The sequence below is a fragment of the Hyposmocoma kahamanoa genome, unplaced genomic scaffold, assembly GCF_003589595.1.
Source record: "Hyposmocoma kahamanoa isolate Upper Pololo Valley unplaced genomic scaffold, ASM358959v1 91, whole genome shotgun sequence".
Lineage (NCBI taxonomy): Eukaryota > Metazoa > Arthropoda > Insecta > Lepidoptera > Cosmopterigidae > Hyposmocoma > Hyposmocoma kahamanoa.
This window is the reverse complement of record NW_020654684.1, coordinates 2,863,441-2,879,288: the sequence shown is the minus strand read 5'-3', so window position 1 is coordinate 2,879,288 and position 15,848 is coordinate 2,863,441. Positions and strand designations below refer to the sequence as shown.

Below are 15,848 nucleotides of genomic sequence, written 5' to 3'. Positions count from 1 at the left end.
GATTTCATATCAATAATAATGTATCATACCAATAACCTGTAGGGTTAGCACGGCAGGGCGCGACTTACGCGAGAGCGACATAATGCGCGAGATACTTCTGTTTTGGAATAGCAATATCTCGCTCTTGTATGTCGCGCCCTGTCATGCTAACCCTACTGGTTTTAAACTAGAGAAATCCATCTACTATGAATGATACACCAGTATAATAAAATTAACTCCATTAGGCTCAATTTATATTGCGGCGGAACGGAATAGAAGAGAATTTTTGTAAGGATATTGTACATAGCAGAACGATATTGTTCATATAGAGTATTGAACTTTATGGTCAATTGTGTAACGTAGAAACTAGATACGAGCCAAATTCTACCGCGGAATTCTCGCGAATGCTCGAGCATTCTCGAGCATGCGCAAGAATTCCGCGGAAGATTTTGGCTCCTATCTAGTTTGTACAGTCAAGAGCTCGTCAAGCTTGACACTTTGTACTGGGGACCGTTCTTATCGTAAGCGGCATAGAGTTGGATTTAAATCTTAAGTGTCAAGCGTGACGTGCTCTTGACCCTGTACGTTACTTAATGAACCCTAAAGTTAATTATGTTATGTACAATATCGTTACAAAAATTCGCTTCTATGCCATTCCGCCGCAATATAAATTGAGCCTTAACCAGAACACCTAGATCAAAACTTTTTAAAGGTTCCTAAATTGGCACTACCGGCAATCGAATCTGGGACTAGATTAGTGTTTTACATCGCCAAAATAGCGTACGTAATTGTGACAAAGCGCGGATATTTACAGGAGATGATAAGCTGGTGTAGAAGGTCCGTATCAAATATTACAAAGCAAGGCATCTTCCATTTAACATCTACTAGGAATCTCGTTATTGGAACCATGGTTGTTTCGAATATCAGAATCTGCGTCCGTCGATAATTTGCATCAATTAAAATAACCGCATTTCATTGCGGATGATCGAGTCGTGACATGATCTAAAAGGCATGCTGGAATAATTTACAAACCTTCCAGAAACAGACTGTAAGCCGAAAAAACAGCTTAGCTGTTGTTTTTAAAGTATAGCCGCGATAAAATTCCACAATAATTAAACTAGAGAGATTGATTGTCTTCATGCAGATTTATTCTTTTGTTAGTAAATGTCACAAAATCATTGAAATAATATTTTATTGTAACACCAAAGGAAATAGAAAGCTTTTTCATGTAGATGGATTCAGTAAGGATGCACATCGGCTGATGTGTAAAAAACCTGCATCAGGCCCTGTACTCCCGTTTTCCGTCCGATATCTATCCGATACAATTACTGTCAAATGAGTAATAATCAACCAAATTAAAAGATGAATGATGCGAATGAAGTTTCGTACTTGACAGTATTTCCTAATTTGGTCGAGTATTACATAATTGACAGTCATTGTTTCGGACAGAGAACGAGAGAAGACCTCCAGCAACAACCCTGATTTGAACACTTTATATATCACACAACAACAGTTTATATATCTTTCGCCACAGGTACATACACAGATTTATCTTCTAATAACTCATATTTCACTTTTCATTGAATATTTGAGATTATTTCGTTAAAATTTCTGCGTTTGTCTCATATAATTTAAAGTTATAGTAATTTTGTCATTATTAAAAAACACTAAGTTTAAGTTCTTAGGTACCAACGACAAAAATCCAATAACACATTAAATATTTTGTTTAAACAAACCACTTACTAAATTTCAAAACCTCGAGTCTACATTGTCGAAAAAAGTTGACACAAAGCTGAGGATTGTGCAATAGACATCATCCACACCTTTTCCGTTTCAGCCGTTAAAAAAACTGAATACAATGTGTGCATGCTAGCATAATCATAATCCATAGTAACACGACTACAGCCATTCTCAATATTTATAGATACGTTTGGGTTCAAAGGTGAAACCAATAAAGCGGTCCTCCTCCGGCGGGACGAAAGGCACTCCTCGCAAAAAGGCCAAGAGCAGTCTCTCCCGGTCCCTCACTGACACGGACCTGGAGAGGGAAAAACCGTCAATGCTGAATCATTCCTTCTCGAAAAAATCCAGTTTACTGCATCGTCCTTCGAATATTTTGCGGCCTGTAAGTATTTATTCAAGTGTATTGTAATTGACCTAATTTCGTATTTTTCAATTCCAAAATCATAGCAAATGGAGATCTATAGTCTCTGTCTACCCCAAATAAAAGACAGAAATAAAGCGTGAAACATACTGAAAGCGGGTGCGGGTTGGGTGCGCCTCGGGTCGGGAGCGCGGCGGGTCTTCCGTGTATGGGGACGACAACACACTGGACCCGACACCCGACTCTCACCCGCTCTCGGTGTGTTTCCTACAACACAACCAGAAATAACCATCCATTCCTGGCATTCATCAGGCAAATGGGTCTTGTATCACTTTTAAATATCAGCTTTCGTTTGCGCTGAAATCACAAATTAGAAAACTGAAATAGTACAGCGCTAACTATATTCTGTATTTATTGTAATAAATATATTATCTGTTACAACGGGGGCTGTTTCATTCGGTGGTGTGGTAAAAACAGCAAAACATCTAAGCAAAACAAACGGAATCACATTTTATCGGCAATTAAATATTGAATTTGTAATTTTGCAGTTATCGTCTATTATAGCAAAGCTCAAGTTAAGCTGGTCGATTTGAAATGAAACACTTAATGTCAATTGTTTCGGATTCGGGTTGGCCAATCGGAGCGCAGTTGTTACAGTAATGATTTGGCAGAATAGTTTTCAAACATTAAATGACATTTCGTCTCTATTTATGGTTATATACATTACAATTAAAGTTATATAGGTATATTCATTCGAACCGTAGACTTCGCTCTCAACTGCAAAAAAGCAATCGTTCTCCCATTGCGATACTCACACAACCACTCTTAAGTAGTCCACTAGAAATACACGCAAACCATTACATCTGTAAGACTTTTACACCAAATAGAGCTAGACAACCTTGTTAATGCTTTTCACTCTGCTACTTTTCCGATGAGATAGCTGCCTTTGCTAATACCTGTCTGGGTTGATACCTACCGCAGTACACAGTACATACTCTTTAACCATTTTATTAAAACCGCTAAATCTCGACAGGAAACGCCACCTCTAGACCTGGAGAACGTGTCAGAAACGCTTCTGGAGAAGAAGATCCAAGCCAGTCAGATGAAGTTCGGTTTCCTCGGTCTGGGCATCATGGGCTCTGGCATTGTGAAGAATTTACTCAATTCAGGGCACAAGGTCATCGTGTGGAACCGCACTGCTGCCAAGGTAGGTGGAATCTTGTTTACGGGAATAGTAAATTGTTAGGATATTATTGTTCTCGTGCTGTTGTAACTTTCTATGATTGTCGATTGTGTTACAAACCTCCTATATGTCGTTTAGTTGATTTTTTAAATAGCCGCTGTTGCACGTTCCGTTTGTTTGGTTTTGTTGTTCCAATAGAAAAATTTTAATTGAATTTATGAATGCAATAACATTGGTATAGGTATAAAGACATGATGAAGAAATAGACAGAAGCAGAGATAGGTCACTTATCGTTGGTTCACGCTGCGATCGCGTTAACAAAAATTATGTTTACCTTATGCTTGCAAGAGACTGATACCTAAACTAAGCAGAAGCTTGAAATATAGGATACCAGGTCTCTTGCCACGGATAATTACTGTTCGATACTATTTTGCAGGACTTAAATTCAAAGTATAAAAAACAGTGAAAAGTCGTAAATAAAGAATTTAAATGTGTGAACCAGGGTTCTTGCTGGTGTGGATTTTTTTACCTTAACATCAGCGGATGCTGATTTTATCTTTTATTTATCAGTATCAAAAAATGCGTATGCTGATGTGGAGATTTTACTTTATGCAGATTATCTGCGGATGCAGATATTCGCAACGATCCAGGTATGAACTAAATTATGCGCGTGTTTATAATTAAAGAGAATTAATCAATAGTTCAATCAAACCCTAAGTCCTAGGCTTGAATTTCTACTAATGACATCATGCTGTGATTATTCCCCCATCCATATTGGGACTTGGCAAATTGGATTTCCCATCAACCCAAACTTTGTCTCTGCTGGCCCAACGCGGTCGCGGTTGGAGACTTCACAAGTTTTCCAAGGATCCTGAACTTTCCTCGACATGCAGTTTTTTCGTGATGTTTTGCTTGACCGTTAGCGAGAAGTATACGACACATTCACAAATGTACGTAACTTAGAAATTAAAGTCACAGGCACATGTCACCACTGAAATTCGAACCTTGTCGACCGTCAGACGCAACCGTTCGATCACAATTTCGATTTACTAAAAAGCTGACCGTTAATTTAGGCTGTAGAATTTTAGTCAATTAATTTATGCCATTAACATTACAACGTGAACATTAGTTAATACTATCGGAGCCAATTCAGGGTTCAAAAATAACCGGTCGTACCATATCTTATTTAAGTTACAATTTTGTAGAAAATAACTTTAAAGTGAACAGTTATTTCTTAACCCGTCACGCATCCTAAATGCATACGATGTTCCTAACAATTTTGATACTGTAGCGTCCTGTAATCAATACAATACAAATACAATACAATACAATACAATAAAATACAATATGGTGTCCACACTTTAAACAAAATTATGAATACAAAGATAGAACTAGAGAGTGCCTCCTAGTAGCAAAAATGTCGTTAAAAATAAAAAAGAAAGCTGCAACATGCGCATAAGGAAATTCGTGAGGTCCGCTGGTACGTTCCGTGGATTAGTTGGCATAGCGTCTAGAACGGTTTGCTAGGAGACGCGCTGGTTCGAATCCATTTTTTCTGTGTTCGATCTTTGCATTAATAATTATAACTATACTCTAGCCAAATTCGATGTAGAATGTTTAATAACAAAACGTTGCTAAGCAACCAATGATGGCATAGGAAAAGAACATTTTTTTCAATGCTCATTATTAAGGCTTGCGCTGCCCACGGCCTGCTCCTTAATTGGAATTTAAATAGGTAAGCAGGTAATTGGGTTATGTAGAAGTAATTCTACATAACCCAATTACCTACTTACCTATTATATATTATATTATAAGTATTAACTTATAACCTAGCCAATTATTATAAAATTTACAAATTACCTACTGACATATGATTTAAGAATAAAAATAAGTGTTTGCATCCTATTAATATGTACAGCTAGATAATGGTAGATGAAAAGAAACAAAATTGTAAGATTTTATTTTATATCAATTTACCACATATTATATCATCCAGCATCTAGGTATTTCCAATTCTAAATTTGAATTACCACCAGAACTCGAATGTTTGCAATCTCTCCCTTCAAATCAAAAAGTCACTAGGGATGACACAGTTTTACATATAATTAATAACTGGTTATTTTTTACTTCATTTTAGGTGATTTTAAACTTCTGTTGAATAATATTCATTATAAACAACACTTCAAGATTTAGTTGAATTTTTTTTTATATTTCATTTAAATATTTAATTAATATTATATTTAATTTTTCATAATCTAGTTGAATTTCGAGGGAAAATATTGAAATTGTGGTAACTGTGAAACAGTCTAAGATGAAAACCCTAAAAATCGTGTGTTTTTGTTTGTTGACATTTATTCTACATCGAATTTGGCTGGAGTATAGTGGAGTAATTTCACAAAAAATAATTTAATATCATAGTGAAACATCCTGACATTCAATAAACTTAAAATATATTTTTTTACATTAATCCTTAGGGACACCGTGTCCTTAGGACGAGTGACGGGTTAAACAAAATATCGTATTTTTATACTAAGTGATTATGATGATTAGTTGATACCTGTAAATTATTTTGTTCTAGCGAAGTTTTTGTTCTGAATTCGCAAAACCTGGGTTTACTAGTGTTTTAGGTTTTGATAGGATTTTTGTTTAGTGCATTTCACATACAGTTATGGTTAGGTTCACGTAGAGTTACATTTTGGAGGTAGTTATTTCTGAGTAATCTGTGATTCTACGAATTTGTGCTTTGTTATCGGTGTTCGTTAAGTTAGCAGTTTGTATGTTTTCTTTTGATTGTTATTCTCATTAGTTAGTTAAATACTGTTTTGATGGCAAGCTCTTGAACTATTATCGACGTTCGGTTAATGACTGATCAGTTATGCCGTGTCGTACTTGTTACACTAATGATCTTAACTTAGTTTGACGAAAATTTATTGTTTACGTCATAATATACAGCATTAGAATATAATCGCGAAGAGTAGGGGAAGGGTAGGAAGGCTTTTGCCCCCTGTAGTAGGATAGTAATGCATGAAACTAAAAGAAAAAAAAAGAACATTAAACACGTGAAGTAATTTGTGCCAATGAACACAATATGGCACAGTCAGTAATAAAGTAATGCAATCCATAGAGTAATATTTTTAAGAAACTAGCAAAATACACAAATAATAACGTACGAAATAAAACAACCATATCGTTTTTATATCAAATAGAATTTCGTCATATTTGGCACTAGTTTAATGGGCATATATGGCTGGTGCCACGTATTTTTTTTATAAATCTAGTTTGTGCTTCCCAAAAATTACTTTTTTTAATTTAGGCAGTTTTACTATTGAGGGTGCGATATTTATTCATGTATATGTACTGTTAGAAATAATATTATCTAAAAATATTATTTAAAACCCCTTTAACCCGAAGGAAAAAAAATCAAATTGTATCATGATCCTCGTTACAATTATTTAACATACCTAAGGTACCCTCAAGATATACTTTTATAGCTATATTATATTTATATTGTATTTTATAGCTTTTATAGCTATGTAAATCTTAAAACAGATATTACAAAGCGCATGCGTGAGGCCTGTAACTAAATCCGACGTGTAGGAAATCGCCACCGGCGCCGGCGGCGTCTACCGGTGTCCTTTTACATGGTGTGAAATAAACTTTTGCTATTTTACTTCTTTCATCAAGTCTTCCATTAACCTCAATTTTTCAGTTTAATTAAAGGTGTTTGATGACACGGTTAATTGGACCAAAGAGCCGAATTTTTGATCATAAAGTACAGTCAGAATTAAAATAGCAGTTAACATTATAATAATAATAAAATCATTTATATATTTGAAGACATTGATAAATAAATATCAATTACATAGAGTCTAGTATCAGACAATCGTGTTAGGAGTGAAAAAGTAGTATAGCTCAGCAAAATGGCGGGCGTGCTTGCAGCGCGTTTGATATTCTGCTACAGCCGGCCACGTTCAAAAAAAAATACCACACACACACACACAATCATCCCGTACACGAAAACATTAAAAAACTGAATGAATCTTGTTGCACACAATGGAATTATTTTTATTTATATAATTTTTTCTTAATTCCACCTTTTTAGTTACGACAGTATTTGGTTTCTTGTGCGACGTATTATTATTTGTAATTTATAGTAGTTTAACTTAATTTCTAATTAGACATAAACTGAAGACATTTGCCGTATACCTCCTACATTGCCTTATCGTTTTAAATATTCATCTTTCGCCATTGGTGCATATATTAATGCCCGTGACTGTACTTTTTAAGTACATGTAAGTTAATAACGGCGATATAGAGGTAACTTTACCCGCAGTCTGTCACAAACTTAATTCAACTTTTAACAAGGAGAAGTTCACAACATACGACAAACTTTAAATGCCATGTACAATATCGTTCAAGAGATTGCGCGATTGCACTAACACAAACCACTGACTATAAAACTCAGCTTTGTTAAATATTGGTTTGATTTGATTTATTATGCGAAAGTTTTTACATTTAAACTTTATTGCATTTATTATTTTAATGAACGATTTCCATTCTAGTCGTTTATAAGATCTTTCATTACAAGCAACTTCTAGATTTAGTACTTCTCGTTGGTTCTGACTGAAAACCAGCGCCTTAGGGAAGTTAGGCATATGCTGAGTCAGCGCCATTGACCTGCTATGACAATAAATGTTTTATTTTGTATTCAATCTGTATTTGTGTCATACTATACGAATCTATCATCTAAAGTACCCCCTAGTCAAGAGTTAGTAAGCCAAGTTAGGTGTGCATGCTACATCCTCGACCTCAGCGTCACTTTCCATTAGGTGAGATGGAGGTCAAATGCGCATTTATTTTTTATATATAAAAAATACTTTGAATATTCATTTGTGTGGTCCTCATAAAATGAGATGATATTAAGTACACACGCACTTAATATTGTTCAGATACGTGTTTGTCTAAGATATGCCTATTTACTCTTGCCTTAAATGTCCTAAATTTGTTTTTTTTTTCGTACTTTTCTTGGGAAATAGATGTAGTGTACTCCATTCCTTTGATGAGTACTGACTCATGTTCAAACAGTTCCGAACTTTCAAGTCGATTGTAGGAGGAACGGTGTGTTTAGAACTAAATTGTAAAGGTCCTGCGCACTTTCCCAAATATGTCCCATGGAGTACCGACAAGCAAGCCATTTTTCTGCGGTGCTCGCTATAAGTTTCTTTGTTTTTCGCGCCACCGAGTCCAAGGCAATTGGTCTCAGACAGTCGCCACAGAGCTCAGTAGTACCGTCATCCACGAGTGCGCTCGCACTTGATGGAGATTAAAGTATGTCTGCTCCTTTTTGGAGGAAATCGCTGATAATCGTATGTTGTGACATACGCAAACACAAAGCGAAAACCAGTTGCACGTTAGAGTACTTTCTAAAATTCTTCGTTAGATAACTCCCCCAACCCGCATTGGACCAGCGCGGTGAATTAAAACTATTCTCTCCTAGACCATTTACTAGTTATTTGTATAGCTTAAATCCAACATTAAACTATAAATATTATATATAATCAACTTATTAAGAAGTTCATAATTGCGTTCGAATTTGTTTAACAAGAATTATACAATTACTTGAGGACTTGAATTAACGATAACGTGTAGTAATTAGACATGTATTTACTTCTAACTTGACTTTGGTAACAGCATCGTGTCTGCAAGGGTTGTAACCTTTAGAGGAATGGCGTGATACGGCATACAATAAACACACTGTTTCATTGTTATTGTTCAATGCTCGTGTGATTGTAATAAATTGTTCTCACATTAGATGAGTGTTTTATTTATATAAGCCGCATTATATTAACCGCGAAACCTACGTGATACGGCTAGTTTAGACTATGACTTCAAGCCATCCTAAGAATTTTTGAATTTGTGCATTTGTCGAAATAAAACCAAAAAATTAAATTGAAAAATAATTTATTCTTCATGATTAGCCGTTTACTCTTGTTATATTATATATTTAGAAAAAGTTCAACAATATTTGTATACTTTATATTAAGAAACGTCATATAATAATCATTGCTGGATTGTAGTATTTGGCATATCACTGCAAGACTCATTTCGTTACGATCTGCATTCACATAATGTAATGTAATATAATATCGCTAACGAGATAGAAGGTACGATCTATTACGTTAAAATTTAATTATATTCAAGAGCTAGAGAACAACGCGGGGAACGTCTACGACCGCTCGGGTACGTCGGAAGGGGAGGACTGAGATCAACTAGAGGACAGACGCGTGAAACGGGAGCTTCGCCCGGCCCCGCGGATACACCACGCACCAGAACCTCGCAACAATTACAACAAACAGTAACAACTTCCTCACGCCTCACCTTACTCTACGTCTATTCGACCGATACAAAATGCGTAATGTTCTAACGGTTTACCCTAAAAATACATCAAAATGGAAAACGATTGAAACGAATCGGACATTATTTACAGAGAACGACACCCACAGAACTCTTAACCGCACTAATTCACTACGGCGATCGGCGCGATCGCCCCGGTGTACCGCTTAAACCTACACTAGAGACGGCGCGAAGGAATCTAGACTATCACAGCTCACTTGAAGTCCGCGTGTCCGCGTGTCGTGCCGGGAGTGGCCGGGAGTGGCCGGGAGTGGTCGGGAGTGGCCGGCCTAGACGAAGGCGGGCGGCGGGCGCCGGCGGCGCGGCGCGGCGTACACCTCGAAGACGCGCGGCCGCAGCCGGTACTACGACGGCGGCTGGGCCAGCTCCACGGCCAGCAGCACGCGCGCCGCCGCGTGCAGGCGCTCGCGCTCCAGCTCGGGCGACGACGCCGACGCGGGCAGGCGCCGCCGCGACTCGCGGCCCAGCAGCGGCTCGCTGGCCGGCCAGCCCGGGCCCGCCTCGCCGCGGCGCCGGCCGCGCGACGGGCCCGGCTCCGTCACGTCGATGTGGATGCCCTCGGGCGGCGGCGGCTCGCGCTCGATCACGTTGATGTGGATCCCGTCGGGCAGCAGCGGCGGCGCGCGCTCGAGCAGCTGCAGCCGGAGCCCGTCCGGCACGGGCGGCGGCCCGCGCTCGATCATGTTGATGTGGATCCCCTCCGGCAGCGGCACCGGCGAGTTCCGCCGCGACGTCAGCGACCGCTCCGTCGGCGTGTAGTACACGGACATCTTGCTCTCCTCGTCGAACACGGGGTGCGGCAGGTGCGCCAGCATCTCGATCTTCGACTTCAGGTACATGTCCACCACCTCGACGTCGGGGTCGAAGGCGGTCGAGTCGCTGCGGCCGCACGACCCGCTCCGGCAGTTCTCGAAGTACAGGCTCGGGAGATTCTCTAGCACCTTGTTTAGAGTCTGCTGCTGGTACTTGTACGACTCGCGGAGCCTCAAGATTTGATGGGCGCTGAACTTCCGTATCTTGTTCCTTTGGAACACGTAGTTCTCTCGCACCCAGTTGAGCTGCGCTGTGGAGTAGTCTCGGACGCGTTTCACCTGCAAAGCGAATAATAGTGAATTAGTACGGATACGAGATGCGACACAATTTTGGAACAAATATTTTCGTTACAATTACCTGGTCATAATAATTATCTTTCATGGAAGACAAATGATTAGATCCTATATCCCTTATGTTACGTAGATGGCTGGCTTGTGTCGAGTAACTGTTTTGGATCCAATCCATCTGTTGCGTGCAATTCTCTTTGATCCGGTGCACCTGTAAACACACTGCTTTAGTATATACACTACGCGAGAAATGGAGGCGCGTTAAAATCAACACTCACTTGAACTGCATAGTTTTCTCGAAGTTTATCAAGTTGTTGCCTTTTATATTGTTCAATGTTATCTAACATATTATATATCTGTCGCGAACGTGGCGCGTCGCGGCTCACGCAAGTGCAGCAGCTGCAGCACGTTTCCATAAGACGGAATCTGAAAATTAATAGTCGTTTATTAGTAAAATACACATATTTAAGAATATATCTAATTTAAGACAGCTTTTTTCGACTTACCTATGGAATATGTATCGTAAAGCTTGCACCAGTAATGTTAATGCCAAGAAAGCGGCGGCGCATAGCGCTCCGAATATTAAGCTATAGATTTTTATTTCGTACATTGTAATCGGGTCTATGTTCAACACGACCTGTTCGGTCAAATTGGCTGACGGGTTGGTCGCGATGCAAAAATAAACACCGCTATCTTCTCTGTGAATATCTCCTACAAATAATGATCCATTTTCAAGCACTCTCACTCTTGACTTTGAATTGTCGATATGATTGTAATACTCGTCGTGAGCCACTCCGTGTTTGTGGAATATATCAGGTTTCGACTGCTCTGGATTCCAATGATACACCGCTCTTATAGGCGTGATCCAAGTTATAGAAGGCGGAGGGTTGCCTTCGAAACTGCATTCTAGTAACACATCAGTCTGCAGCCGCCTCAGGGTCAGTGGAGTCTTAAATACCACTCTAGGCTCGGTGCAATACTTTGCTGTGTGATTTAAAGTAAGTAACATATCGTTCGGATAGCCCTTTCCACAGCTTAGTTCAGACTTTACAGTTACGTTGCTCTTCAGCAGCCAAGTGGCAAACCACGTCATTCGACAATCGCAATCCCACTCGTTGTTCACTATATTCAGCTCTTGTAATTTGTGCAATGATTCAAGAGAACTTGGTAAGATAGTGAGGGCGTTTGCACTGATATCTAGGTGCACTATCGCGGGTGTGTCTTCAAATACGAAAGGTTCTATATCACGAAGATGAGTGTTATTCCTCAGGTACAGTATTTGAAGATTGTGTAATCCTTTGAAATTTGTATTCTCTATAACAGTTATTTCTGTGTGTTCAAGGTAGAGTGTTCGCAGGTTCTCGGTATGCATGAAAAGCATTGACGGCAGCCTTACAAGCTTGTTGCCACCCATGTTTAACACATTTAAATTTTTAAGATTCTTAAAAGCATCTTGTGATATGTTTCGAAAATTGCTGTAGCCCAGATTTAACATTTCTAACTTTTCAAAGATGTCAAATATACCTTTTGGAATATAGTCTAAACTGTTGTGAGATAAATCCAATGTTTGCAATTCTGTTAAATTGACTAGAGCATTAGATGTAATTTTGACTAGTTTATTATTATTTAGGAACAGTGATTTTAATTGTCTATTAGGATTAAAGTAGTAGTCTATGAATGTAGCTATACTATTATGTGATAAATCCAAGTACTCTAGTTTACTCATTTGTCTAAACAATTGGAAGGGGATTACTGTAAGTAAATTATGAGAGACATCGAGAACTATCAGATTTCTCAGAGACACAAATGTGACTCTCGGTAGATCTACAATTGCATTTCTGGATATGTTTAAATGTACAAGCTGGGTCAGTCTATCAAACGGATCATCTTTAGTAGTCTTGATTTCGTTTCCGCTCAGATCAATACTCTCCAAGTGCCTAAAGTGGCTGAATAAATTCTTTTCTATGGAACTGATTTTCGAGTAGGTCCAAATGAATGTTGTGGTGTTGTTGTCCAGGCCGATGATTGCCCTGGTGAGGTTGTTGTTGGGCAGGGTGCGTTGGGAGCACTCCAACCTGGTGCTTGTGCAGACGCAGGTGGAGGGGCACCGCTCCGCCCGCCCTGCTGCGCAAATTACTGCCAGCGCCAATATTTTGTGCAGCCACTGCATTATATTACAACCGTCATATTCTTATTAGCTGCAACAACAAACATATACATTCAAAATGTATTTCAATAATATATGATGAGTAATGTGCACTTTATGTATAAAGAAAATGGTTATTTATTAGGTATGTTGATGAAACAAATGGGTGTTTGAAGTAAAATAACATTAGCATGCAAATAAAAATGCTCAGGCTACAAGAGAGTTTTAAGTGGTACCTGCTATGCATTATCATCTTTTAATTTTCTTGCCCTATATGGCACTTTGTCTGACAAGTGTATTCCCTATTTCCTTATGTAGATACATACATATTTCACTATTTAATACAATGTTAGGTTTTTCTGTCAACTTTCGAGTTAAAGTTCTCATTTTTGTGCAACAACAGCAAATACTTCAAAGTTTAATTCATAAATACTTGTTTCATTGTCCCTAACGTTGCACTAACTTTTCATTACATTTCAGTACTGTTTCATTAATTTGCGTAGCCGTGTGTTGAAAGAGTCAGTCAGAGCTCAGGCAGCACCGACTCGTATTGCAACTCCGAGTTGCAATCTAATAATTAAACTGATACCTCCTGTGTGCTCCTTTCTTCACGCTCCGCCACAGAACATTCCAACTTTTTATCACTAATGACACCAAATTCCACTTTCACACGATCACTACCCAAATATTTTATCGATAGAATATACATTTACCTAACACTCGTTCACATTTTACTCCAACTTGCATAATACACGGTATTCTGTGTTGACAACAGATGCTAAAATGCCAGCCATATTTTCATTCGTGGCGTTCGCTCCTTCAACGCCTCAGGCCTGTCACCATAGTTGAAATATCACTCAATTCACTTTGCAACTGAAGAACGTTTGCATAAAATTTTATTTGTATAAATTCCACAAGTAAAAATTATAAGCTCGGCGCTCGTGAAATACGTTGTCACTCCGACCGTGGCGATCACTCGAAAGAAATAAATGGCCGAATGGCGGCGCTGTGACTTGCGCAGATTGTTGTCCCTTTCGCGCACGGGAAAAATTTGTACTTATTTCTCTTTCTGACAACGGGCAAGTCAGCTGTGGCGGCCGAAGATGCGCGAAGTCATCCGAGGCGAGGCGAAAGTGTTCGGAAGCGCGCCGTGTCGACACCGGCCTGTGTTCATTCTTTGAGTTTTCTTGGCTTCCATGCTAATGGCAAATAAAACAAGCGATTTGTTTAAAATTTTACGTTCCGCTCATACATTGATAAATTCCGTTATAGATATTTGCTATTCAAAATAAATAAAACAAATGCCTAACCATAGTATTCGATGAAATAAACTCTTATAAATTAGCTTAGTATTTCTCCAATTTAATACTTCCTTTCTCAAATGTTTTCACAAGGCAATTTCTCACGGGATAACGGGAGATTGACAAAACGCGTTCGCTACTTTCTATTTCGCAAATGTAAGAACTTTGAAATTCATGAATCAAACCTTGAGCTGGATAAAATAAATGATGGTTTAGTTCGAAACTAGTTTTTGATGATTTATAAAGTAAACAATACACATTTCGATGACGATTACATAGACACTTACGCAGATGAGCTTGTGGTCTCCAGCGCTTGCCTATTAGCAATATAAAAATACACTTATAGCTAAAAATACAATTTGAACACCGCGTGTTGAACGTTAATTATGGTAAAGTGTCTAATTTAAGATATCTCCCTCGGTTGTCTACTGTACGCACTGAACTAAACGATATGCATTTCTTTTGTTGCACACTCACATCAATGTTCCATTGAAACTTAAAGTAGCTAACATAATAACTTATTAGAAACCGCATTAATATTGTATTAAAAGTGAAATGCCCAGGTATATACGTCGTTTATCTAATTAAATACGTGATTATCTAAATAGCTGTCGATAATGCCTTGAAATCGATTGATTAACCTTTCTTGTCCAGTGAAAATAAGTTTTGAGGTCGCATGAATGTCACCTGTACTATCTTTGTACCAGATAATGTATTTTTTAATTTGAGGGTTCAATGATCCGCGGATACGTGCACTGGGAAATCCGAATGTTAAGTTAAAATATATAGATATCGAATTGTTAGGTTTTCGTATTGATGATAATAATTCCTCAGCACAGGCAGGTGACAAAAATGGGTTGATGGAGTATAGCAATTTTGACTGCCGTCGCACTTGCGACCTTCTTCCATTATTTTCTGTAACAAACTAAACATATGTATATGTGCCACTGCTGTACACGGGTTACGTGACAATTTAAGCCAGTAATCGATTTATGTTTAACTTTGTAATCTGAGGTTTTAAGTAGAAAATCCGTTTTAATTCTGAAAGATTTAAAATTTCCTAGTTAAGTTTACCTGGAACATCCAAGAAAAGAGAGTTAATAATAAAGGCAAATGAAACAAGAGACCTCGGTGGAAACGAGCTGTCAAATAAAGTATCTAAATTTGTACACATAGGCATCATTATAGGTATAAAATAGACGTGTATCAAATATACCCAGCCAAGCGATTTTATACCTTCGTAAATTAATCAACTAATATTTTGATCTGCTTATTAGCGTAATTATATTGCGTAGGCAAAAATAATCCTTAGTTGGCTCCATGTAGACTGAATTTTCCGTCCGTATCAATGTCAAAGTACAGGGTGCAAGGATTGAATCAAACACGAGAGCTGAGTCGAAACTGATCTCTATTTTCCAGACTGTAAATAAAGTATCTAATTTTCATAATTAAAAATTGATTAGTATCGGTGTGAAAAAACGATTCCTAAATATTTTCACGATAGAAAAAAAAACACAAACTTACCTCGAAATTTTACAAGGAAACCGCTATATTCAATAGGTACTTCATTACCAATATTTTTTTTATATCTACTGCACTAAATAGAACACGTATATACTAA

The 15,848-nt window shown here is 38.1% G+C and overlaps 2 protein-coding genes across 5 annotated transcripts in view; one reads left to right on the top strand and one right to left on the bottom strand.

Annotated features, from left to right (window-relative positions):
• LOC113236344 (putative oxidoreductase GLYR1 homolog) overlaps positions 1-15,848 on the top strand; it is a 96,132-nt gene that overhangs the window by 18,246 nt on the left and 62,038 nt on the right. For 3 of the 4 annotated variants that reach the window (XM_026472381.1, XM_026472382.1, XM_026472380.1), the window contains exons 6-7: positions 1,904-2,104; positions 3,117-3,290. In XM_026472381.1, the coding sequence (XP_026328166.1) occupies positions 1,904-2,104; positions 3,117-3,290 (375 nt within the window). The remainder of the gene's footprint in view (positions 1-1,903; positions 2,105-3,116; positions 3,291-15,848) is intronic. The other variant, XM_026472383.1, reaches the window with a different exon arrangement.
• On the bottom strand, positions 9,239-13,913 carry LOC113236343 (leucine-rich repeat and immunoglobulin-like domain-containing nogo receptor-interacting protein 3). Its single transcript, XM_026472379.1, has 5 exons — positions 13,640-13,913; positions 11,287-12,978; positions 11,059-11,206; positions 10,851-10,991; positions 9,239-10,771 (listed from the first exon to the last, which is right to left on the bottom strand). Exons 2-5 carry the CDS (start codon positions 12,948-12,950, stop codon positions 10,025-10,027), a joined length of 2,700 nt encoding a protein of 899 aa, XP_026328164.1. The 5' UTR covers positions 12,951-12,978; positions 13,640-13,913; the 3' UTR covers positions 9,239-10,024.

Coding starts and splice junctions, on each gene's coding strand:
- LOC113236343 (XM_026472379.1), bottom strand. CDS start 12,950: ATGCAGTGGCTGCACAAAATATTGGCGCTGGCAGTAATTTGCGCAGCA. Junction 11,207..11,286: donor TTACGATACATATTCCATAG/GTAAGTCGAAAA, acceptor ATTAATTTTCAG/ATTCCGTCTTATGGAAACGT. Junction 10,992..11,058: donor GAGAAAACTATGCAGTTCAA/GTGAGTGTTGAT, acceptor GTGTGTTTACAG/GTGCACCGGATCAAAGAGAA.